Below are 21,860 nucleotides of genomic sequence, written 5' to 3'. Positions count from 1 at the left end.
GTAAGTAGTGTGAGACTTTTTACGGATACATGAAAAGGCAAAAAACCTACAGTCACAAAATGTATCACAGTGATTAATTTCAGTGTTTGTGTGCACACATAACAATACATACTGTACAGTAGCTGCAGGCTAGTTTTGCTAATCTGATTATCATTATTCTATAATAGTGTAGTAGTTATAAACACTGTCTGCCACGCAGCTTCAACAGGCTGAGCTACGACAGCTTTCTGAGCTACAGCAGCTCTCAGAATAATTAGATCTGGAGTTTAGATACGACTTTAACTTGATCATTGGAATTATGATAATAAACATCAAGTATGAATTTACATCATCGGCATCCAATCTAGTCTGTGAGAGTTGTGCTTTAAAAAAATGGTTTCATGGAAAAGGATTAACCTGTGAGTTTGCCAAGTTGTCTTGGTTCAGTTTTCCCACGTCCAATAAAAAGTGGTGCACAGCTGCTTCCCTAAACTTTGCAACAGGAAGCATCTGGAAGGCCAACAGCTGCCGTCAGCTGACAGCAAAGCAGTCAGAAAAACTTATTAGAAAAAAATTATCTAGCAGTATTAACTGTGACAGAGGACTTGAATCAAACCTGACTGAAGAGAGATAAATTGTTACTGTTTCGAAACCAACACAAGTTCAAAAACACTGAGTATTAGCAGATACTGCTTCTTGTACGACAGTGCAGTAGAACTAGTTTTTGCTTCCACTCACTTTGAAAAGGAGGTCTGTTTGGGATCCAGTTCCAGGTTAATAAAATACCTGAATAACTGAGTTTATGGGCTAATGACTCCTCACTCGTCTGTATTAGCAAAGACCAAAGTAGAAAACAGTCTAGTATCAGGCTTCTGTCACTCTGGCTGCTTCATGCGACGTCTGCAGAACATTATATCAACTGGCAATCGTTAACGTTAATCCCACGAGTAACTTTCCCAAAGACCAAAATAAAACATGACTGTTGTCTGCAAGTCACAGGTTACAGTCTGCCAAAGATTGTTTCTCAGAGAAAGAAGCATCACTCTGTATGATCAGGAGTGGGACTATAAATTGTTCATGGTCTGCACTTATACAGTGCTTTTCTAGTCTTAGACACCACTCAGAGCAATTTACAACACAAGCCACATCACACCCATATCCCACCGACCTTCTGATTAGTGGACGACCACCTGAGCCACAGCCGACTGTGTTCTTGTAGTTCAGCAGAGTGACGAGTCTTCTACAATGAGACAATCATGACAGCAGCATTTTAATTACAGGAGCCAGAGTCATAACATTCATAACAACTTCATAGTTCTCTCCCAAGAATTTTAATCTTGTAGCTTGTGGAAAAAAAAAACAAACAACAAAAATACACATCTAAAAAGAAAAAAGAAAAGGGAGAAAATTAACGTGAATAGGTTTGATTTCTGTTTTAAAAGGAATCAGATTCAATAAGCATATTTAACAGTGCATTCAGATATGTTCAGTGTGAAACGACCACCCTAAACCTTTCTAATTGAATTCTGTCTCGTGTAAAATACAAAAACACTATTTCACTGTAGAACTGTAACAGCAGACGCTCATGTCTGGACACTGTCAGCTGGTGAAGGAGGCACTGATGTCCTTCCAGACATTTGGACCCCCTACAGAAAAGAAAAGAGCCTTATGCAGGATATGGTTCTTGCATGCGTTTGGGTCGATGCGGGGCAAGGGCTTCGGTTTGTTGCTCTTTTGACCCAGACATCTCGCCTAACTCGGAGGCAGCAAACAGAGATGACTTTGTCTCCGTTTTTTCCCAGCCATCCTCTGCCCTTCATCTCTATCACACACTGTCCTCTGCGGACATGTGAGAGCGTTTAGAGAGACCCAGCCGTCCTCCGCGGACAAACAACACGGGACACTTTGAATAAATGCTTTTCCAGCAGGAATCCCTGCCCCGATGCCCAAACTTTCATCATAACAAACAAAAAGAGGGGAAACACAGCCCCCGCTCCTCCAAACAGGCCGCTCCACTGTGGTCGATTCACAGGGGAAAGCTGCGTTTATGTGCATTCTTCTGCACTTATGCAAACTTGGAGATTTTTGAACATGAGGCTGAGGAGAATCCAAATCAGAGGCCGATAAGCAAACAGCTCTGTGCAGGGTTTCATGGGACAGATCAGTTGAATCTGAGTTACTTCATGATGCCAACCCCCCTCCCCCCCTCCCTCTTTGTAAATCCCCTCATCCTCTTCCTCTCTGCCATTATGGTCTCGTCTTGGTCCAGGCCACAACTTCCCCTCTCAGACTCTGACTGTCTCCGTCTCTCTGCATCTCTCTGACAAAACATTTCATTCAGAACAAAATGCTTTGGTGACATATTTAAACGTCTGAATATACTATTATTTTTTAATGTTTTAGCTAATTTAGTCGAAATTATGTCTGTTCCACAATACTGTCAACATTTTTCTACAACATGCCGCAGTTCTTAGATGCTGAACGTGTTTTTCGTCCATGAAAGCAGCTGCTGGTTTCTCTTCATTTAACTGGCAAATTCAAAACATGTTTCAGACAGATCATCAGTCACAGTTAGCATACAGTTAGCATACAGTCAGCTGAATGAGGGTTGAATTGAAATGGATCACCACATAGCGATAATGTCTTTTTAACTAAAACAGGACCAAGTCCATCTCCCTGTTGGCCTCTCTGAGAGGCTGCACTCAGCTGGAGTTCAATACTGTTTCATTAAATCCACCATTTATGAGTGAATGAAGTTAAAAATAACTAAAACACAGTGAGTCTGAGGAAGCAGAAACAGTTTTGAGTGGCGTCTAAAGACTGTTGTCTCTGAAACATTGAAATAACAGCTGTAGCTTACTAACCTTTACACCGTATTTACCACAAGCTGCTGTTTGTATAAAAAGACTCCGGACCTTGACAAAAGTAATTAATGTATATTGTAATGTCTTATTTTTAAAGTATTTCCATGCCTCTGTAAAGTACTTTGTTAAAAATAACTTGGGTCTGAAAGGTGATACGTAAATAAACTTGCCATGCCTTATTATTAATATAATATCTTATTATTAATATCTTCCACTGTTTTCTCAGCCTTGAGTTTAAAGATAGTGAATCTAACAATTATTGGTATCCTTCTGTAGCAAACACACCATTTTTAGGAGCCATTTACAAGTTTTGCTATTGCTACATAGCTAACATTAGCATTAGCAGCTTTTTACTTCCCAGTATAGAAGAAACATTAGTTCAGCATCAAACTTCTTTTACTCATCACTACTACTACTACTTCTACTGAAGTTAGCATGCTAACTAGCTAGCTTACTAACTATTCACTTTCCGATACCAATCACTGTAGCGTTCTGTCTGAAGACGTAGCTGCTCAGAGGACATATTACAACCTCTTGTCTTGTAAACACAGCAATGGCTGAAGCTCTTGTCAAGACTGCTAAGTAAACACCTGCTAATGCTAACGCTGGCTATGTAGCAACAGCCAAAAACTGTTGTTAGCTACCAGAAAGTGAACAGAGATAAAAGATTCATTAGCCTTTAGCTTAATAGTGATTAAATGTATCTGAAACATTGAGGTAACAGCTGCAGCTCAATGACTTTTGGGTATTTTAGCGACTTCAAATGTTATGATAGGAAATTTTGTGTTATGTTTTTCTCTGTGGTTTTACTTTATGGTTGTTTGTTTGTTATTTTATGGTCAGCGATGGTTGATTAGTGCTGTAACTTCTGGTTTTTATGGATGAATAAACTGAACCAATTGAACTGGGTCCAGAATGGAGCTGGCTATCAGAACCAAACCCTGTTCATTACACCGCAAATTATGGATGTGTTTGACAGACAAACAACATACACACAGTTTAACTGTTGTTAGAGCCTTACCAGAGGTCAGGGGTCAGCGGACAGCAGATCTCATGGTATTGGTCAAGACATCATGTCTGGACCGAGCGACACCAGCATCCTCAGTCTATCAGAGTGAGAAACCAAAGGATGAGCTGAAAGGCTCTGCAAGTGGATTCTTAATGTAGACTTAAGTGGAAGTGGAAAAAGACAAAATAAAATCATCAATAATGTAAAATACATGTGATTTGTGGTTAATGAGCTGAAACGTTCAACAACACTGGTCTAATATTCACATCTGGCACAAAACACAAGCCATCAGTAGCTTTTGGCGGTCAGAAACCATAATGGTTAAACCCTCCTGTCTTTACCACACTCTCTGTGTGTGTGTGTGTGTGTGTGTGTGTGTGTGTGTGTGCGCAGCTCCAGTCACCAGACATAAGCCAGTGTCCCTTATTTTATTTTATTTTTTGTGTTTTTAATGGTTCAAGTCATGAAATCTGAACCTTTAGCGTTCTCGCTGCTTCAAAGGCCGCTGGCGAAGCAGAGCTAACGTGATCGTTGGGAGCACCAACGCCTGCCCGCCTCCGCAGAGCTCTGCTAATCCATCTGGGAAACCCGAGTCCGCCTCCACGTCCGACGCACAGAGGACAAGAAACTGACAGAGGCTTTGGTTCAACTGAGATGTTAAAAGTTTGAAAAGTCTGAGCTGATGCTACAAGCCTCTGTGGAGCAAGGCACTAACGCTGCCAGGGGGGGTTGGAGGTTCAACGCCCGCTGTGACCAACTGCGCTAATAATGTGAACAGATGTGGAGCCGCGAGGGTTCGACCCCGAGAGAATCGATTCAAAGTTCAACTCCAGTCCGGTTGTTATGGCTTTTGTAATTTAAGAACTCAGAGTTTGCACAAATTGCTCTGAAAGGGGTGTGGTTGAAGTGTGTGTGTGTGTGTGTGTGTGTGTGTGTGTGTGTGTGTGTGTGTGTGTGTGTGTCTCAGTATGACTCAGCTCAGAGACAGTTGTGGGAACTGCAGGAGTCTGGAGACAGCGAGGAGAAAGAGGCCTGACGTCAACTCCCCGAGGCCGAGCAGAGAGAGGAGTAAATGAAACAACAGTGATTCATCCCATCAGACTCCCATCATGCTCCCTGACATGTTTTATTGTCACTCTCTCGTTCTTTCAGCTCCGTCTCTGTCCACTGTGTTTTCTAAAAAAGCCCAACATCTTGACTCAATTTCTCACAATCAAATCTCCAAACAGAGAAAAAAAAAAAAAAAAAAACCATCTGCACAAAGAAGCTTGTTCTGAGTAAAACCTTCCACAGTAGGAACAGACGTTACAGACTCCTGCTCCACGCAGTCGGACGGGTCGTGTTTCTTTATATCGTCACCGTGTCTCTAAGCTGCAAGTAATGAGCTCTGACATTCATTCTGTTCACGGGTAAGGTTTTAAATAAAGTTGTTGAGCAGCTCTTTGTGTTCAATGGAAAATAAATAAAAAAATTCACGATACCAACTGGTTTCAGGTTCACGATATCTCACCTCGTCCGGCTCCGTGTGTCCCAACTCATCACATCCTGTCTTGTCCCCATCATGTCTCCTCATGAAGTTTTCAGGTAAATTCTAAAACTAGCTACTGGTCAGAGTTAAATCAAGTTATCAAGAGTTAAACCGACGAACACTGGAGCCTGTAGAGGATAATTATCTGCCATTTAATCTTAACTGTTGTCACTGTTTCAGTATTTCACAGTTTCTTATTAAAATATAATAATAATAATAATAATTTTAATAATAATAATAATCATCATCATAATAATTTCAGTGCCAGTTGAGACCAACAGTTTTGTGCCAGCTGACCTGAAACCACATCATCTAAACTCTAAACCCACAGCAGAGACCGTCACACATACCATAAATTCTCTTCTCAGCACGTGTGTGTGTGTGTGTGTGTGTGTGTGTGTGTGTGTGTGTGTGTGTGTGTGTAATGACTACCACATGCTGCTGTATGTCGACCTGAGTGTTTGTGTCGCAGTTTGTCTCCAGTCTGACTCACGGCTGAATTTCGAAGCATCTCCAAAGCCACATGATGAAGAACGACACAGTCCGACCTTCAGCAGCTGAAGTGACTCATTGTTGAACTGCCAGTGGATTTGGTGGCATCGCAAAACCAGCTAAGTCCTAGTCTCTCATGTCCTGAATCATCTCGGTCCGGTTTGGGTGGTCTGTTGTTTTTAAGAAAAGATGCAAATCCACCGCTCCGAGTTCAGCCCAGCTCACTGTTCCCAGACGGCGCAGTAGGTAGCGCTGACAGGAAAACTTCTGCTTAGGAGGCATTTTTTCTGCTCTGGTTTTGGGGTAAACATCTGCGGTTTTGCTCATCAGCCTCAGGGATCCTAAATCTGGAGGGAAGCCACGCTGGCGAGCGTGCGGCGGGCCGCCAAGCCACAGTATGCACAGTATACCGACCTCGTCCGAGCACAAACGTAAGTGGGTTTGACACCGACTGCATTAGCGGCGTTTTGGCGGAACGAACTGCGGTTCAGTGAATTACTTGTGGCTGAAAAAAGGGAAGTGAAACGGTTGCGGCAAAGTCAGGATCAAAGTCAGAATGTGGAAATTAGCATTAAGCTAAACACGAGGTCAGGCAGCCAGCAGGGTGGTCCGCTGGTTCGAGAGATGCCTCGAAACCAAAGAGGTCAGCGGGTCGGTCTGAATGGTCTGTCCATCATCCACATGTACTGATCAACAAAACGCTTTAAAAAGGAGAACAGAAACTTTTAAGACAACCACTATTTTTAAAAATCTATTACTCGTCAGATTCTGGTCGGTTTTTCCACAAATCCAGTTTTATCAGCTACAAAAATGTAGACAGCAGCACAATAACTGTTCATTACTCTACAGAGGAGGATTAGGGCCACATGGGAAACATAAATTCTGAGTTTAAAGTGACAGTTGTGGTTATTAGACGTGGGGTGGTGTGAGGTAGTCAGGTGCAGTCAGTGTGTTACCTGCAGTAGATCCAGTTTAGAGGAGCAGCAGGAGGACGAGTTGATTGGGTCGATGAGTGAAGTTGACACATGGTATAAAATAAAAAGGAGAGTGATAAGCAAAATATGTCAAACTAAGAGGGAGAAATATGTTAATATATATATATAAACTGTGTGTGTGTGTTATTTGACTCCTGTGTTGCGCAACATTCCATTCCTGGTGATGCATCAAAGGACAGGAAATGACTTTAAAGATCAAAGCCATTCTCAGGAAGTGACATCACACCAACATTCCTTCCAGGTTCTAAGCTCTCATCAGAATCACAGACTCACAGATTTCAGTTTCAGGCAAAGAGGAGGCAAAAAACTCAGTGACGCAACTGGAAACACAAAAAGTCAACTCTCTGAAAGACAAGTACAGGAACTTGACCTCTCAGATAAGATGGCGAGTGAGTGCGAAATGCAAGAAAAAATTGACGAACTCTCAAATCTACTTCGACGGGAAAAAGACCTGCGGGTCAGGGAGCAGCGACAGGCCACGGAGAGGGAGAAGGGCCTTCGAGCGGAGATGGAGAGTCTGAGAGAAACTGTGACCAACAAGAATCTCATTAAAATCAAGGCTCTCCAGAGGGAGAGGGACAGTTTATCGAAAGAGGTACTCGGTCTTAAAATGCATGTTTCCACTATTGGTGACGTAACTGAGGAGTGCAAGGCTGAGACGGCAGGAAAGGAGTCCGTCACAAAGCAAAACGAAGATCTGCAGAAAGAAGTTGAACAACTTAAACTGGAGCTTCATGACGTAAAAGATCTGGGTGCTGAGAGGCGTCTGAGGGACTCTGAGCGGGAAAAACTCCTCCGCAAAGAAATCTGTTACCTCAAAGAGCAGCTGCAGAGGGAGCGGGAAGAGTGCGAGGCTTCATTTGAGCCTAAAGTCAAAGCTTTGGAGAGAGAGAACAAGGCCTTGATTACTCAGATAGAAAAACTTAAACTGAGCCTCACCCACAAAGATTTGTCCGAACAGGACGGGGCCGAGAGCGCAGAGACATTCGCAGTGAAACAGCAAGAAACATCGACCCTAACAGAGAATGAGGTCAGTGAAGAAACTGAACAACTGAAACTGCAGCTCAAAGAAGAAAAAGATCGGCGTGCCGCGAGGCAGCTGAGGGATTTTGAGCGAGTACATTCTCTCTACAGAAAAATCCGTGAGCTCAAAGGGCAGTTCCAGAGGGAGTGGACCGAGTGTGGATCTTCAACCGTGTCCGAACTCAAAGCCGTGGAGCTGCTCTGTGACCTTGGAGAGCAGCTCCAGAAGGAGCAGAACGAATGTGCTGCGTCATTTGTGTCTACAATCAATCTCTTAGAGAGGGAGAACAAGGTGTTCATTAGTCAGATGGAACAAGTAGAAGTGAGCTGCAGAGAGAATAACTCCACCCTTCGAGACTTGTCCAAAAAGGACAAAGCCGAGAGTGCAGAGAAAGTCGCCGTTGAGCATCAAGAGGGCGAAAGTCAGGAGCCCGACACATCGGCACAAAAAGAAGATGAGGTCTGTGGACAGGAGGCGCTCGCAAACACAGAGGAGGAAAAGGTCCCAGAACAAGACACGTGCAACTTGTTAAAGAAGCTCAAAACAGATGTTTCGCAGAATCTAGATAAACTTCAAACTCTGGACAGAAAGTCCAAGGTCTTGAGTAATTTCTTAAATCAGCTTAAAATTAGCTTTGAGTGCTTGGCTGAGAAACACAAAGCAGAGAAGGCAGAAAACAAGGCCCTGCTAAATGTAATTGAGGATCTTAACAGCAAGCTCCAAAAAGAAATGGACATGTGTACGCAGCTGCACCTGAAGGACGTGGAGAGGGAGAGGACCATCGTTAAAGAAATGAAAGACTTCCAAGAGACTCTCCATAAAGAGCGTGAGCAGGGCGGTAAACTCCAGGCCTGGGAGAAGCAGAAGGCGGCCTACCTCGAAGAGATAGAAGAGCTGAATGTGATCTGTGAGGGAAAAGGCTTGAGAATAAAAGAATTGTTGGATAGGTTACAGGACGCAAAAGCTCACAAGGAGGCCATCAAGGAAGAACAGTTCAAAAGAATCCAGGCCCTCAATGTTAAGACTAGAAAGCTACAGGATTCAAACGCCCAGCAGAAGCTGCGGGCCTCCGACAGGGAGAATTTCCTTTCCCTCAAAGTTCGGGAGCTGGAAGAGAAAATCTCAGACTATGAGAAAAGGGCTCACACAAATGTCAGCGCCTCCGAAGACCTGTCTGATGACGAGCCCGGATGTTCCAACGGAAAGAAAAAGACCAAAAAACGCAAAGGGTGGAAGAAATTTGTTCATAACGTCAAACCATGGAATTGGAGATAAACACAAGTAGATCTTTAGTAATAGTTTGACAATTTGGTAAATGTCTGTGAAGACTCTCGGCCATCCAGGTCATGGTGTTTCTAAGTCTTGACCACGAGGCTTCTTCAAACCTCTTGGTCGAGAGGTGAAACGTCCTCAGGTACCTGTGGCCTCGATCCAACCCTTCTTCACAGACAGATACAGGACAGCACGGAGGCTCGGTGGTTAGCACTGAAGCCTCACAGGAAGAAGGTCGTGCTCTTCCACCTCCTCACCATCGGCCTTCTTCCTGTGTGGAGACCACACCTCCTCCCCGTGCTGGTGGGTTTTCTCTGGGTGCTCCAGTTTCCTCCCACTAATTGTTTCAGTGCAATAAAAAAATATATAAATAAAACTGAAATTAAATAGAACAAAAAAATATTCGCATTTTAATTTTTCTGCTGCTTTACTGTGTAGAGAATAAGTAAAACAGGTCCTTCACCAGTCTGTCTCCAGTGATTCATTCACCAGGTGGAGACACAGTGTAGAAGGCTCCAACAGGTGGATCCTTTGCGGCCCATCATATCCCATGATTCATTGCAAACAACGCTGACCTAGAGCATGAGGATTACACTGTTTAATGTAAGTATCTGGTTTCAGCTCAGTTCAACAGCTAATGGTGCAACTGCTAAAACCAAGCGTCTTAAAAGGTACGCGTTGTCAAGGTTGCTAGGCGACGGGAGCTGCGCTTTGCGACCCAACGGTAAGGGCGGGAACAGCTGGTGTCGCAAAGCAAAATTCCTCCCCAGGTCAGACCGTCTCATTTCGGTTCGGCCTTCATAGTTTGCGGCGGAGACGAAGGTCCACACCTGAGTTGACACACACATATTGATTCATATTTGCCATCTCCGTGGTAACGCTGGCTTTGCCCTGCACAATCATACACCTGTGAGTTGGGCACCTGTACTGGGTCGGTGCAGGTTGATCCCCAGAGGAGTGTGATTTAGTTTGTCATCCCTCCTCTTCACTAAAGTGTCTACGTATCCATTAAAGTCTATTCCTGCTCCGTCTTCCTGTCTCTCGTCTGAATCTCCTCCGGCTTTGCCAGAGGAATTTAATTAGTTTGGGTTTCAATGACTCTTTGTTTCCCTTAATGTGGTGAGAGAAGGTAATTTGTGGGATGATAAAAGTAAACCATAAAGAAAAGCCACTGGCAGCTTCAGACTTTAAACCAAAAGTAAAAAGTAAAAACCCTCAATGATCAACTCCAGTTTTACTGTTGACTGTTTAGAAACCAAATCAAAAATAGAAGCTCTTACCCTGAACGCTCAGAGGAGAGTTCACCCAGTGATCCTGTGGCGGCTCACTTCCCATCGTCCTCCACCTCAAAACCTAAAGAACAAGAGACTGATCAAACCGAGGCTCAGTTTCTCTGCAGGGAAGCGAAAGGCTCAGGCGAAAGCTCAAGAAAAGCAAAATAAAAACGGCAGAGAAACCGTTCAACCGAGGCCGATAAAAGACATAAAAGTCAAAACAGCTCGAACAAACCTAATAAAAACGAGAAGAATTCAAACAGAGCCGAGAAAAACAGAACCAAAAATAACAATGAAGAAATCAGAGCAATGAAAACCACAAAAGAGAGAGACGCAGGGAGATTATAACAATGTTTTTATGTGACAGACGGTTTTAAACGCGACTTGATTTGACAGAGATGGCCTTTGAGTTCAAGCTTCAGTGGTGCGTGGTGTTCGTGTCCACGTCAGGAATAAAGTTTGATTTCATGGCAGCAGCTCAGTGGATACAGAGACAGGAAAACAACAAGATCTTTACTCACAATCTGCTGAAGGTAGAAGGTGGAAAACGTCTCTGGTGAGCAGATGTGGAGCAGCTGAGCGGGCAGGTGAAGGGGTCAGGCCGTCGGATGATGAGACTCGATGAGGGGCTCCTGGTGGACAGGTGTGGAACCGCAGCAAGTCTGTGGATGAATCACCTTGTCATGTTTCAGCCCCTTTTCTCAACATATAGAATATTACAAAACATTTTTTGTCAGTTTTTTTTTTTTTTTAGGTCTCTGAGCAAAAGACGAAGGTGGAAGGTGTGGTTACTCTGGCCCCGACACAGAGACGGTTATTACTCTTTTACTGTGTTTCATCATTAAAATCTCACTGGAAACATGTTTCGTTTTTCAGAATTAAAGTTCCTCCAGACGTGTGACAAAACTCTGCTATGATTCATATTTAGCTTAACATGATTTTCTCACATAAAAACTGGGTCTGAGGCTCATCTCCCCTTACTTCCTGGTTGAGAAATCTGGATCAGGTCTTGTGCACCGCCCACCACCTGCTTGCTCAAACAACATGTCCAGGTAATCCAACATCTCACTGTGTCCCTGTCTGTACCTGAACGCGCCAGTTGCACCAAACACCTGAAGTATGACACTTACAGTTTAATTTCTCCATAGCTGAGGGAGTTACTTAAGGAACTAAAGGAATCCTTGAGGAGATTTTGTGCAACACCCTTAGGAAAAAAGTTAAAAAATTTACAGCAGTGAAAGGGATTTTACAGCGGTAAACTTCTGTTCCCATGGAGACTGTTGATTAGCTGCCATTAGCACTTGTGATAGCTGTGATCTCATCCTCCTGTTTTGACAGGAACTTCACCAGGTGAACTTTGGTCATTAAGGGCTTTTGTGCAACAATTGAACTGTCTTTAAGTGATTCCTTAAGTATAAGACTAAGAGAAGGAGAAAATCTTAAATACTTAAGGGAACGTTTTAAGGAAACCTTAAGGAGAAGACTTCAGGGTGTTTTGTACAACAGTTTTTATTTGAAGGAAACCTTACCTCAGACTTTAAGTAAAATATTAACCTAAGGTGTTTTGTGCAACCAGGCCGAGGTTCATATACAGGTTCAAGGAATCTAATTAACCATCTCACCGGCCCAGTTTGCAGGGCCCGAGTTCAGTCCAAGAGGACGGCTGAAAGATAATCAGAGAGCAGTGTGTGTTAATATAGATCTGATATTCATTAGAGGAAACACTGATATCTGAAGTGAATCTCACCTCTGGAGACTCTCCTTCCCAGGACAGGAGGTGTTCTTCCCCGTCGCTGCCTTGAACTGTCACCTGTGCTGCCTCTCCTGGTCTCTGGGAGGGAAGACAACTCGCTCTTCCTCCTGCTCTGTCTGGCAGGTGTTACCAGGAGCTTGGAAGTACTTGGCACTGGCTTGAGGAAAAAAGTTCTGGATCAAAAATGAATTATATATATATATATATATTATATTTTATTTTGTGTTTGCATGAAATGATTATACTCAATATACTTAACCACAAGCTATGAGACACACGCATGTACCTGGGATGAAGTGGTCAAGGTGGAAACCAGAAGGCTGACCCCGCCCTTTGTCAGTCTACCTGTCTCTGTGTACAGCTGCACCTACTGGGTCCTGAATGCAGCTGAGGTGGCTCCTCTGTGTCTCCATATGTCCTGGATTCAGAGAGAATCCAGCAAAGAGACGCCACTATGCCTCAGACAGGCTCCTCCGGGGGTCCACCTCGACGTCATCAATCCAGCCACCATCCTGGAAAGCCAACACACCAACACTGGTAACCCAGGCAGCCGTTTCAGAAGCAGCACCAGCAGCTTCTTTGTCACCTGAAGAAAGGTTTCACATGTTAATGTTAATATTTGTGTGTGAATTTAGTACACACACAGCAGTGGTGTGAAAGCAGCTGTAAGAACATAAACTGCCTGAATTAGACCTCATCCTAGAGAAACTCCCTGGTGGGAAGCACCTGTTGGAAAGAATACTAGAGATGGCTGTTGGACAGATCAATCAGTTAGACATACAGTGGATTTAGAAAGTTCTCTCTATTTTACATTGTACTATTCTGCAATCTTAGAAATCGCTAAGTTCATTCATCAATGAATAATGCCAGCAAGCTAGCTGCTAATGCTAGCATTATAATTGTTATCAATAACCATTATTATATTTGCCATTATTGTCAATATTATATTCAATAACAAACAAAATGTCACTTTATATATACTTTGTCACTTGTATAAAATGTCTTCTATGTCCCCATTTGTCATCAATAAAGAAAAAGAAATGCTAATTCTAGCTATCCCCCCACTTTTTATTTTGAATACTTATGAAATTGTTAAATTCATTAATCAATTAACATTGCCAGCAAGCTAGCCCCCCTCTGACCTTCTGTTTGTCCCTGTTTTTTTCACCAATAGAAGGAGAAAGCTAATGCTATCACAAATAAAGATGTTAGCTATCATCAATGAACAATGACAGCAAGCCAGCTGCTAATGCTAAAGCTAATGAAAATGGGGGGTTAGGTCTATATACTGTACCCGCACACATATATTGCCGCCATGTATATCCTTGTTAGCATTATAATTGTAATCAATGTCATTATTGTAGACAAGAAGCTAATCCTGATGATGAGTGCTAATGCTAGCAAGCTACCCCCCTCTGTGTCACCTTCTGTTTGTCCCTGTTGTTTTCACCAATAAAAGGAGAAAAAAAAGAAAGCTAATGCTAACGCTAGCTGCTAATGCTAGCAAGCTAGTAGTTGATTTACAACTACAAACATTGGAATTATTTGTGAACATCACTTTACAAGCTCAAAATCATTTTGACCCTAATTTGAGCCTAGGTACATATAGCTACACAGCCAACAACATCTAACTAACACATCTCTCAGCATAAAACAGGCTGTTAAACCTTACCTGCTAGTTTACTATTTGTAGAGCTTTGGTCAGTGAATTGATAAACAGTTGTTACCGAGTAGTTCCTCATTACTGCATCATTATATCACAATAAGTTCCTTAACAACAAATCAGACACAGAAAGTTTCCAAACAAGTATTTTAATTGTAATATTCAAGCAAAATAATAATAATCACATCGATGTTGTTTCTGATGCATTCGATATGACGACAACTTAAATGTAATAAACAGAATATCGTTTAAAATGTTAAGACTATGATCTGTATGGAAATGTAACTACACAAAGTACAAACTACTTTTAACAATCATTTTAACTCACTTTGTAGTTTAATTCAACCTTTTTAAACCTGTGAAATGAATCTGCATGAAAAATTCAAGTTTGTCCATGTGGGAAAAAAAAAATTGTGTTTGGTGACAAGATTTGTATTTGTTCAAGAATATGAATGAAAGCAAATGCTCAGTGGTGAGGTTAAACAAAGACAGGGAAAGAAGAAAAGCTTTTGTGGATGTCTCTGTGCAGGCACAGCAGAAAACTGTAAAACTCAGCACGCAACGCTCCCACCGACAACTGCAAATTTTGACCCTTGTAACTTCAGTGTGTGGAAACTTTTGGGCAGAGCGTTTTACAGTTTTCTCTGTATCAGGACACAGATGTTGACAAAACCATTTCTTCCTTTTACATGTTTTTGTTTAACCTCACCACTGATCAATTGTTCATAGTTTACATTCAGACTTTAACAAACACAAATCTCTTCTACACATGCAGAATTTTTCCACATGCAAAAACTTGAATTTGTCATGCAGATTTATTTTACAGGTTAACAAATATTGATTTACAACTACAAACATTGGAATTATTTGTTAAGGTCACTACATTTTGACCCTAAATACACGTATGGGGTGGAGTAATGCGCATGACTTACCATTTCTTGCTGGTTTCTGGAAGGTGTGGTTCTGGCCCGAGGTGGATTCTGCCATCCCTATGAAAACACAAAAGGAAAAATAAGGACATGTCAAGCAGCTCCTCTTTTGACTATGAAATGTTTTTGAAGCATTCTAAGGACATAGAAGATGTATAAATCATCCATTTAAACCTCATTTAGCATATACTGTAATAAAAACAAGACTTTATGAACAAATGATACATGTGAAGAATTTGTTTTAGAGATTCCTTCATTTTATATACAAACACACACACACACACACACACACACACACACACACTAGTGGTGAGCCAACACAAAGACACTGGAAGAGTTAGAGCTTCTGTCAACGTCTGAAAACATGCAAAGCATAAAACTGTAAAGGGTAGTGCTCAAAATTCCTGCAGGTGTATGACCCTGAGGTTACAAGTAGAATTTAAATTCAGGTGTGAAAATAGGATCTAAATTCTACTTGTAACCTCGGTGTCTTACACTTGCAGATTTATGAAGGAAAGGGCATACTTCAGGACACATGGGTGGGCCTGGGCAGGCTATAGCAGCATGAGGAAGGGATGATGACATCATCACAAAGGCAGACTCAAAAATTTAGGTTTATTGCCAGGTAGGTTTTCACTTACAAGATATTTGACTTGGTGTAGTATCCAATTAACATATTCGTAGTAAATAACAAAAAAGTAAAATACTACAACACTCAAATATAAATATATAAAAGGATACTACACAACTATGTACAAAGTGTTTTAGAATGACAAAACTCCTGCTGGGCAAGATGTGCAAAAGGTATTGATAAGGGGAATATGCAAAAGATCACAGTATAGATAATATCTGTTATGTGCAGGAATAATACCTCAAGGTGTTGATGTAATGTGATTGATGAGGCCGGATGCAGAAGAAAAGGCAGGTGCTGCTCCATCGCTGGTGAAGATTAGACTGGACTTCTGGTTCTGAGACAGACAAACATGTGATAGGACAATTCCTTTAGATCATACAAGCTCTTTATGTTAAAACATATTAGGTCTTTTGGTTGAGTATAATAAATTGTGAGGATAGATATGAATATGCACAAATAAATACAGTATGAATATTATGAAATGTAAATGCAAGGAAATGAAGAGTAAACAACTAGAGGTTTGATAACAATTTACAATTTCAATGTATACACACACACACACACACACACAATCAACCAATATTGGCAGTGATATATTCATTATTAAGAATCAGCAGTATGAACATGTTTACACTATGGGTCTGATTTATTCACAGTGTTAAAGACAAGTCTTACTGTTAAAAGTGAATGACAGCATGTTACTCACCTGGACCCTCCTCACTGTGTCTGGACTCTCTGCGGTTGGTGAGACAGGTGGAGGCGGTATTGCACCTGTACTGGCTCAGGTCCTGATGAAGACAGAGGGATGCTGAAATCTCCTGAGAAATGTAAAGACCTAGTTCACTTTCAATCAGGGCTGATCTCCTAACAGTAATGTAAAGTGGTTACAACATGGTGAACCGATCGACGTGTATTCACTCGGTCTACTGGCTCCATACAATCTCACGTTACAGTCAGTTACAAGATGAGCCTAAAGTTACTGACGTCACTAGCTGCACAACAGCCGAGAGCAACAGACACAATCCTACTAACCGCTAAAACGTCTGTCCACAACGTCAATATCACCACCTGAAATGTTTGTCGCTACGGTTTGTCAGTCGTTGCACTGATTATACTTTTAGCTTCAGAGCTAACATTAATGCTACTCACCAGGCTAACAGGAAAGTTGCGAGCTCGGCATCAAACCGCATCTCTTTCCTCTCAGCAGCTTCTCCAGCGGTGGAAAACCACATCCAGATTTACTCGTGTTGCTTCTTTTCTTTGCCGTTGAACGTGGTTTCTTGTCGGGAGCGGTCCTTCAGGACGCAGATAAATATCGTCTTTTAGGAGGTTCAGCCATTACTGTGTTTCTGTGATGCTAACGTCAATAGCTGCCGGAAGTTGTTCTTCTTCGTGGGACTGACGGCAGACTTGACGCTCCACTGACTCACACAGCGTCTAGTGTCACAAAGTGGTATTACAACACGGGACAGGTCGGGTTTGGTGCGCATGCGCATTTCAGTAGATAACTCTGAAATACAACAGATGGAGGTCTTGATCATTAAACATCGTCACTGTGGCTGATTCACACGCTGTTGATCGTGTTAATTCATTATTTGAACATTTTAAACTAAAGTTCTGGCCACATCTTTTTTTGCACCTTTAAAGCACAACCACCAAAGCTGACATTTAAGAGTAAAGCTACATGTTCTTTGTCCACACTGCAAACCAACTTTTGTCAGTTTTGACACTTAGTTAAAACAAAGACATTGAACTTAACTTGACTGATATTGACACATTTGATGCATAAAAAACATTTTGATTTGCTTTTACAGCATATAAATCACAATCATGTTTTCCCTTATACTTACATTCAATTTGTGACGTACAAACATTTGTATTTGCCCATTTTGCCTTCAGGCCAGTAGATGTTGCACTGTTCACATGAAGCATCAAGATATAAACCCTTTGTGGAACCACTTTGCTGAGAAAGTAAAACCTCTGACGCTGTGGGACTCACATCCAGTACCAGGCAGTTGATTTCTGCAAGTAAAGAAGATACAACAGCTCAGGAAATTTTACTCACCAAGTATTTCGCTTAGTGACGGGACTGCTCACAGAGCCAGGTGTCAGTTCACAGCTGCCATGTTGGTTTCTGGGTATATGAAGCAGTAATGGCTCTGTCTAACCAGTCACAATATTTTATAGTCTTTATGTTACGACCCAGCCAGGGGAAAAGGGAAGCAACATAAAACCAGGTGTTATTGGTAAATCAAATTTACTGATTTAATTTATTGCGTGACCAGGAGGGTAAATAATTAAAAAAATATACAAACAAGGCAAGAGGATAACTGAAGTAGGGGAACAGGAGCCAACAAAGAGCCTAACTATGCGATTCTAACCAACCCAAAAACACAAGAAGCAGCACCCCTGTTCCTAATGTGTCCAACAGTCTTTTTCTAAGGGTGTGAGGCACAATCAGAATTTTAAACCTAGCCCAGTCCCCAACAATCACTACCAGCATCTCAAACCAAATCACAAATTACACACAAACGTTCACAAAGGAGGTACAGAGGCGAGCCGCCTATCATGTCAGCCGCCGCTAACGATGTGCGGCCGGGCTCTTAGACTGTCTTCCTCTGATGCTGAAACGGCAGCAGCTGTGGTGAGGACTGACAGGGTCATTGCTGCACCAATAGGAGAAGCCGTGGAGTTGGAGGCTCCTCCTCTCTGCTCCGACAGGGACAAGTAATCCATCAGTTAGTGTTAAAATGTCCGAGCTTTGTGCAGCAACTGGCTGTAATAACAAGAACAACTGTAGAGAGTCTTTGCTATGCACGGCCGCCTACACCGGCTACCTGACCGCAGCAGGCTCCTGGATACGTGCTACGAACCTGCACAATGACACCAAACTGAGTATTAGTTTCTATTCTATTGTTATTTCATGTAAAACGGTTCAGCAGACTGTTTATTACAACTAAGCTGAGGGAATAATGTATTTTCAGATATCTGTGATCATGTAATCAGAGAGCTGTTTCTTTGGTCTTTTTTTCTCTATACTCTACAATATGATATTGATATGATTTCTCTCTATTATAATGTTTTTTCCATCCAGCCAAGGTCTGGATCTTTGGGGACACCTACAACCTCTTGCAGCAATGATGGAGGCCCTGCACCACCTCCACCTGCAGAGTCCACACATGAAGATCTTCTCTTCCCAAACATACACACAGTGTCTTATATGATAATATAGTATTTTTTAATGTAACACTTGTGGTCATAACATTGTTCAGTCTGATCAGCTGTGCTCTTCCTTGTTCCCTACACCCTCACTGTCGTATTACACTCTCTGCCCCGTGTCAGACATACAGTCACATGACCTTTGGACTCCACTGTAGCTGTAACAAATTGTCAATAGTTTAAAACATTAGATTCATATTTCATAGTCCTCAGCCATTATAGTTAATATCAGTGTGCTGTTCCAACAGCATCACTTATTCAGAGGGAGATTGTTACTGGAGCAAATAAATATTAACTGTCTCTCACATTAGGACTCATGATGAATAATGATTATACTTGTTACTAAAGATTCTGTTGCTGTTGATTCAACTACTTCTTTTTATTAAGCAAACTTACATATGACAGTGAAATTCAGCTTTAACTTCATCCACAACTATTTTAGATTTTAAATAGTTGATTGTAAATTGTACACTACAGCATTTAATGAATCCATTTATTATTCTTTTATACATGTTTCCAGTGTTGTAAGTTGTTTAAATCAATGTAGTTTATAATGTCCAATAAAGTTATTTATGAAGCTCTTGCTTTAACTTTGTTGATGGTTTTTATAGAAACACATCTGGTATGAATTTTCACAATAGTAACACGTACAGCATTGTGTGGCTATTTCTCTGTTAGCTTTAATCAACGACATAAATAGTAGAAATATTTAAATGTCTGACGACACTGACAGTGAAGGATCAAGAAACATGCTGATGTTAATTGGTAAATAATTTCACCTGTGGAGGTGGTGACAGTGCTAGAGATGATCAATCACTTAATCACAGTTTAATATCTATAAATTCTGATCTTAAAAGTGTTGCTACCATCACCTGTCGACAACAGCAGAAGTGAAGTTGCAGGTAAGAAACTGAACCTGTGAATACTGAAGACAGAGAATAATAAACTAACTCATCAGCAGTTAGTCTGTCATTTCATCAGAGGAAGCTGAACTGGAAGTGGTTTTCTAGCATCATGATCATCATCATCATCATCATCATCATCATCACAGCACATTTGAGAACTAAGGATGTCCATGCAGTCTCCCTTCTCCACAACCAGATGAATGGAAACTAATGAGCTGCTCTGTACATGAGGTCCTCCTTCTGTTGGCACAGATCACTCAGTTTTCACAGTGTGGAAACTTTCAAATGACAATAAAAGACAAACACTTGAGTTAAGATGCGGTGGATCACAGTTAATCACAAATATCGATCAGCTGTCAGGATAGGTGCGTGAATGTCTGCTTCAGTTGAGGACTGGTTTGGGTATTAAATCAACAATCTTCTATAAGACAAATATTTGTCTACACATTTTGTAAACGTCACGTTATTTTAACTTTAACTATCACGACGTCTTGAAGGACAATGTATTAACTGACATTAAATTACACTAATGCAGATCACGTAAACCTTTTTATTGGGCTTTGACTGAACACCTCCACGGGCTAACCCAGGTTGACACAGGTTATAAGCTAACGCTAGCACTAGCTGGCTAACTTGGTTAGCAAGGTACACCTTCACCTGAACTGTGATATTAACAGGGATGCTAATTTCGGCTAGCAAAGAAACAGGCTTAAAACAAAATGTACTCACCAGAAATAATTGAACCTCCGACTCCTCTGAGTGTCTTTGAGAACAACTGAACGCAGAACAAGACATTTACCGGTAAACAACATGTTGGAGCAACTTTGATGAACTGAAAACACAATGACAAGTCAAATGTCCGACACATCGTTCTGACCTCATATCCGCATTAACAGGCAGGTCCCTCTGTGTTTCAATCACGAAGTAACCACGCCCTAAAGTCACTCTGCTTTAATGTTTATTTTCTTTTAAATAGGACCATAATTTAAAAAAAATTAACATGTTGTTTTGAGGAAAACTTCAAACAAGAGATTCAGACCATAAACTGAAAGTAGGTGTTGAGTGGGAGAGCTGCTGCTGGGTGTCGCACTCCTCACTGCTGCTAGTCTTCTGTTTCCTGGATCATTTTATATCTGATTAATTCTTATTTTGAGCGGATTTGAGTTGTAGGGTTTTAATGGAGAACTGGAATATTAGGAAAGGTCGGACAGAATCTGTTTGGTCACCTGAGAGAAGTTAAGGGAATTTATATCCTGCAAAAATATCAGGTAAGAAAACATTTACTCTTGTTTTGGTGACGTTGTTTGAGTTCATGTAGTTTATTTCGGATATAAATAAAGCTATAGACGGATAAACAAATGTCATTAAGTATGTGTGTTTATACTGCGTCATTAACATGTTAAAGGGAAAAGCTAACCGCAATTAGCGCGCTAGTCATAAAAGCATTTTATTCAACGTAGAAAAAGCTAATTTTACTGTGTGTTGCTAGTATGTGTTAATGTTGTCAGCTGGTTTAAAGCTTAAACCAACTGATGAGAGGTGAATGAGTGAAGTGAATGAGTGAAGTGAAACTGTCTTGTACTCACTTGTTCACTCAGACAGAGAGGACCAGGAAACACAGTGAGGAGCAGAAGTCTCCCGCGCAGCTGCCGCTTGGTCTGGACTGTTGTCTCCAGCCTCCCGCTCATGGTTCCCATCGCCGGGCATCAGCCAGTTCCTCATTGTTCCCCATGTTCCAGAGACTCAGGGATCTGTGAGGAATAACTAACATGCTGTTTGTTTGTAGCTCCGGTTAGCAGCATGACAGCAGACATCACTGAAGCTGTAATAAACATCACAATCCAATATTCTGAAGATATAAAAACACAACACTCTTATGTACAAGTTAATTTGTTGGTCCGAGACACTGAGCAAGAGAGAGAGAGAAGCCAGAGCTAACTGCTAAGCTAAAGTAACAATCAGTTCTAAACAGCATGTAAACAAAAGCTGAATCAGTGAAAGTCGCTATAAGCAGCAGAGAGCTGTGGGTGCTGGAGCAGAACTGCTCAGTTTAAATGTCCAGCAGGTAGTTAGTCACTGTAATGAAGAAAACAACAACATTAACTGTGTTCAGATAGAGCAGCAATAAACTCTACCGGTAACAGAAACTCCAGAGACTGGCGAGGAGACGCTACAGTGACGTCAGCACGTAAACGGTCCCTCACTGCTGGTAATGAAAGGTGATGTACTCTGAGTAAACGTGTTACTGCGGCACATTTTTAAAAGGGGAAGAGGAGGGTAAAACATCTTATATGGGGATGATAATAATAATATATGATAA

The 21,860-nt window shown here is 41.6% G+C and overlaps 1 protein-coding gene and 1 long non-coding RNA gene across 2 annotated transcripts; one reads left to right on the top strand and one right to left on the bottom strand.

Annotated features, from left to right (window-relative positions):
• Positions 1 to 1,008: 1,008 nt before the first annotated feature.
• Positions 1,009 to 18,439, bottom strand: LOC147817731 (uncharacterized). Its single transcript, XR_015436093.1, has 11 exons — positions 17,267 to 18,439; positions 16,566 to 16,926; positions 16,123 to 16,234; positions 15,654 to 15,750; positions 14,786 to 14,842; positions 12,477 to 12,776; positions 12,185 to 12,347; positions 10,959 to 11,099; positions 10,444 to 10,516; positions 3,865 to 3,949; positions 1,009 to 1,219 (listed from the first exon to the last, which is right to left on the bottom strand). It is a non-coding gene; the product is annotated as an uncharacterized LOC147817731 (long non-coding RNA).
• Positions 7,250 to 9,166, top strand: LOC147817732 (uncharacterized). The gene is made up of 2 exons (XM_087169652.1): positions 7,250 to 7,389; positions 7,486 to 9,166. The coding sequence occupies exons 1-2, from the start codon at positions 7,250 to 7,252 to the stop codon at positions 9,164 to 9,166; spliced, it is 1,821 nt and encodes a 606-aa protein (XP_087025778.1).
• Positions 18,440 to 21,860: the final 3,421 nt, after the last annotated feature.

The sequence above is a fragment of the Seriola lalandi genome, unplaced genomic scaffold (assembly GCF_002814215.2).
Source record: "Seriola lalandi dorsalis isolate HSWRI2012SDOR001 ecotype SW California unplaced genomic scaffold, Sedor1 jcf7180002054904, whole genome shotgun sequence".
In the NCBI taxonomy this organism is placed as follows: Eukaryota; Metazoa; Chordata; class Actinopteri; order Carangiformes; family Carangidae; genus Seriola; species Seriola lalandi.
This window is presented reverse-complemented; position numbering and strand designations above follow the sequence as displayed.

Excerpts from the sequence above, each read along its gene's own strand:
- LOC147817732 (XM_087169652.1), top strand. The coding sequence starts at position 7,250 with ATGGCGAGTGAGTGCGAAATGCAAGAAAAAATTGACGAACTCTCAAAT. Across the intron at positions 7,390-7,485 it reads GCGGAGATGGAGAGTCTGAG|TTCCACTATTGGTGACGTAA; the intron begins AGAAACTGTGAC and ends TAAAATGCATGT.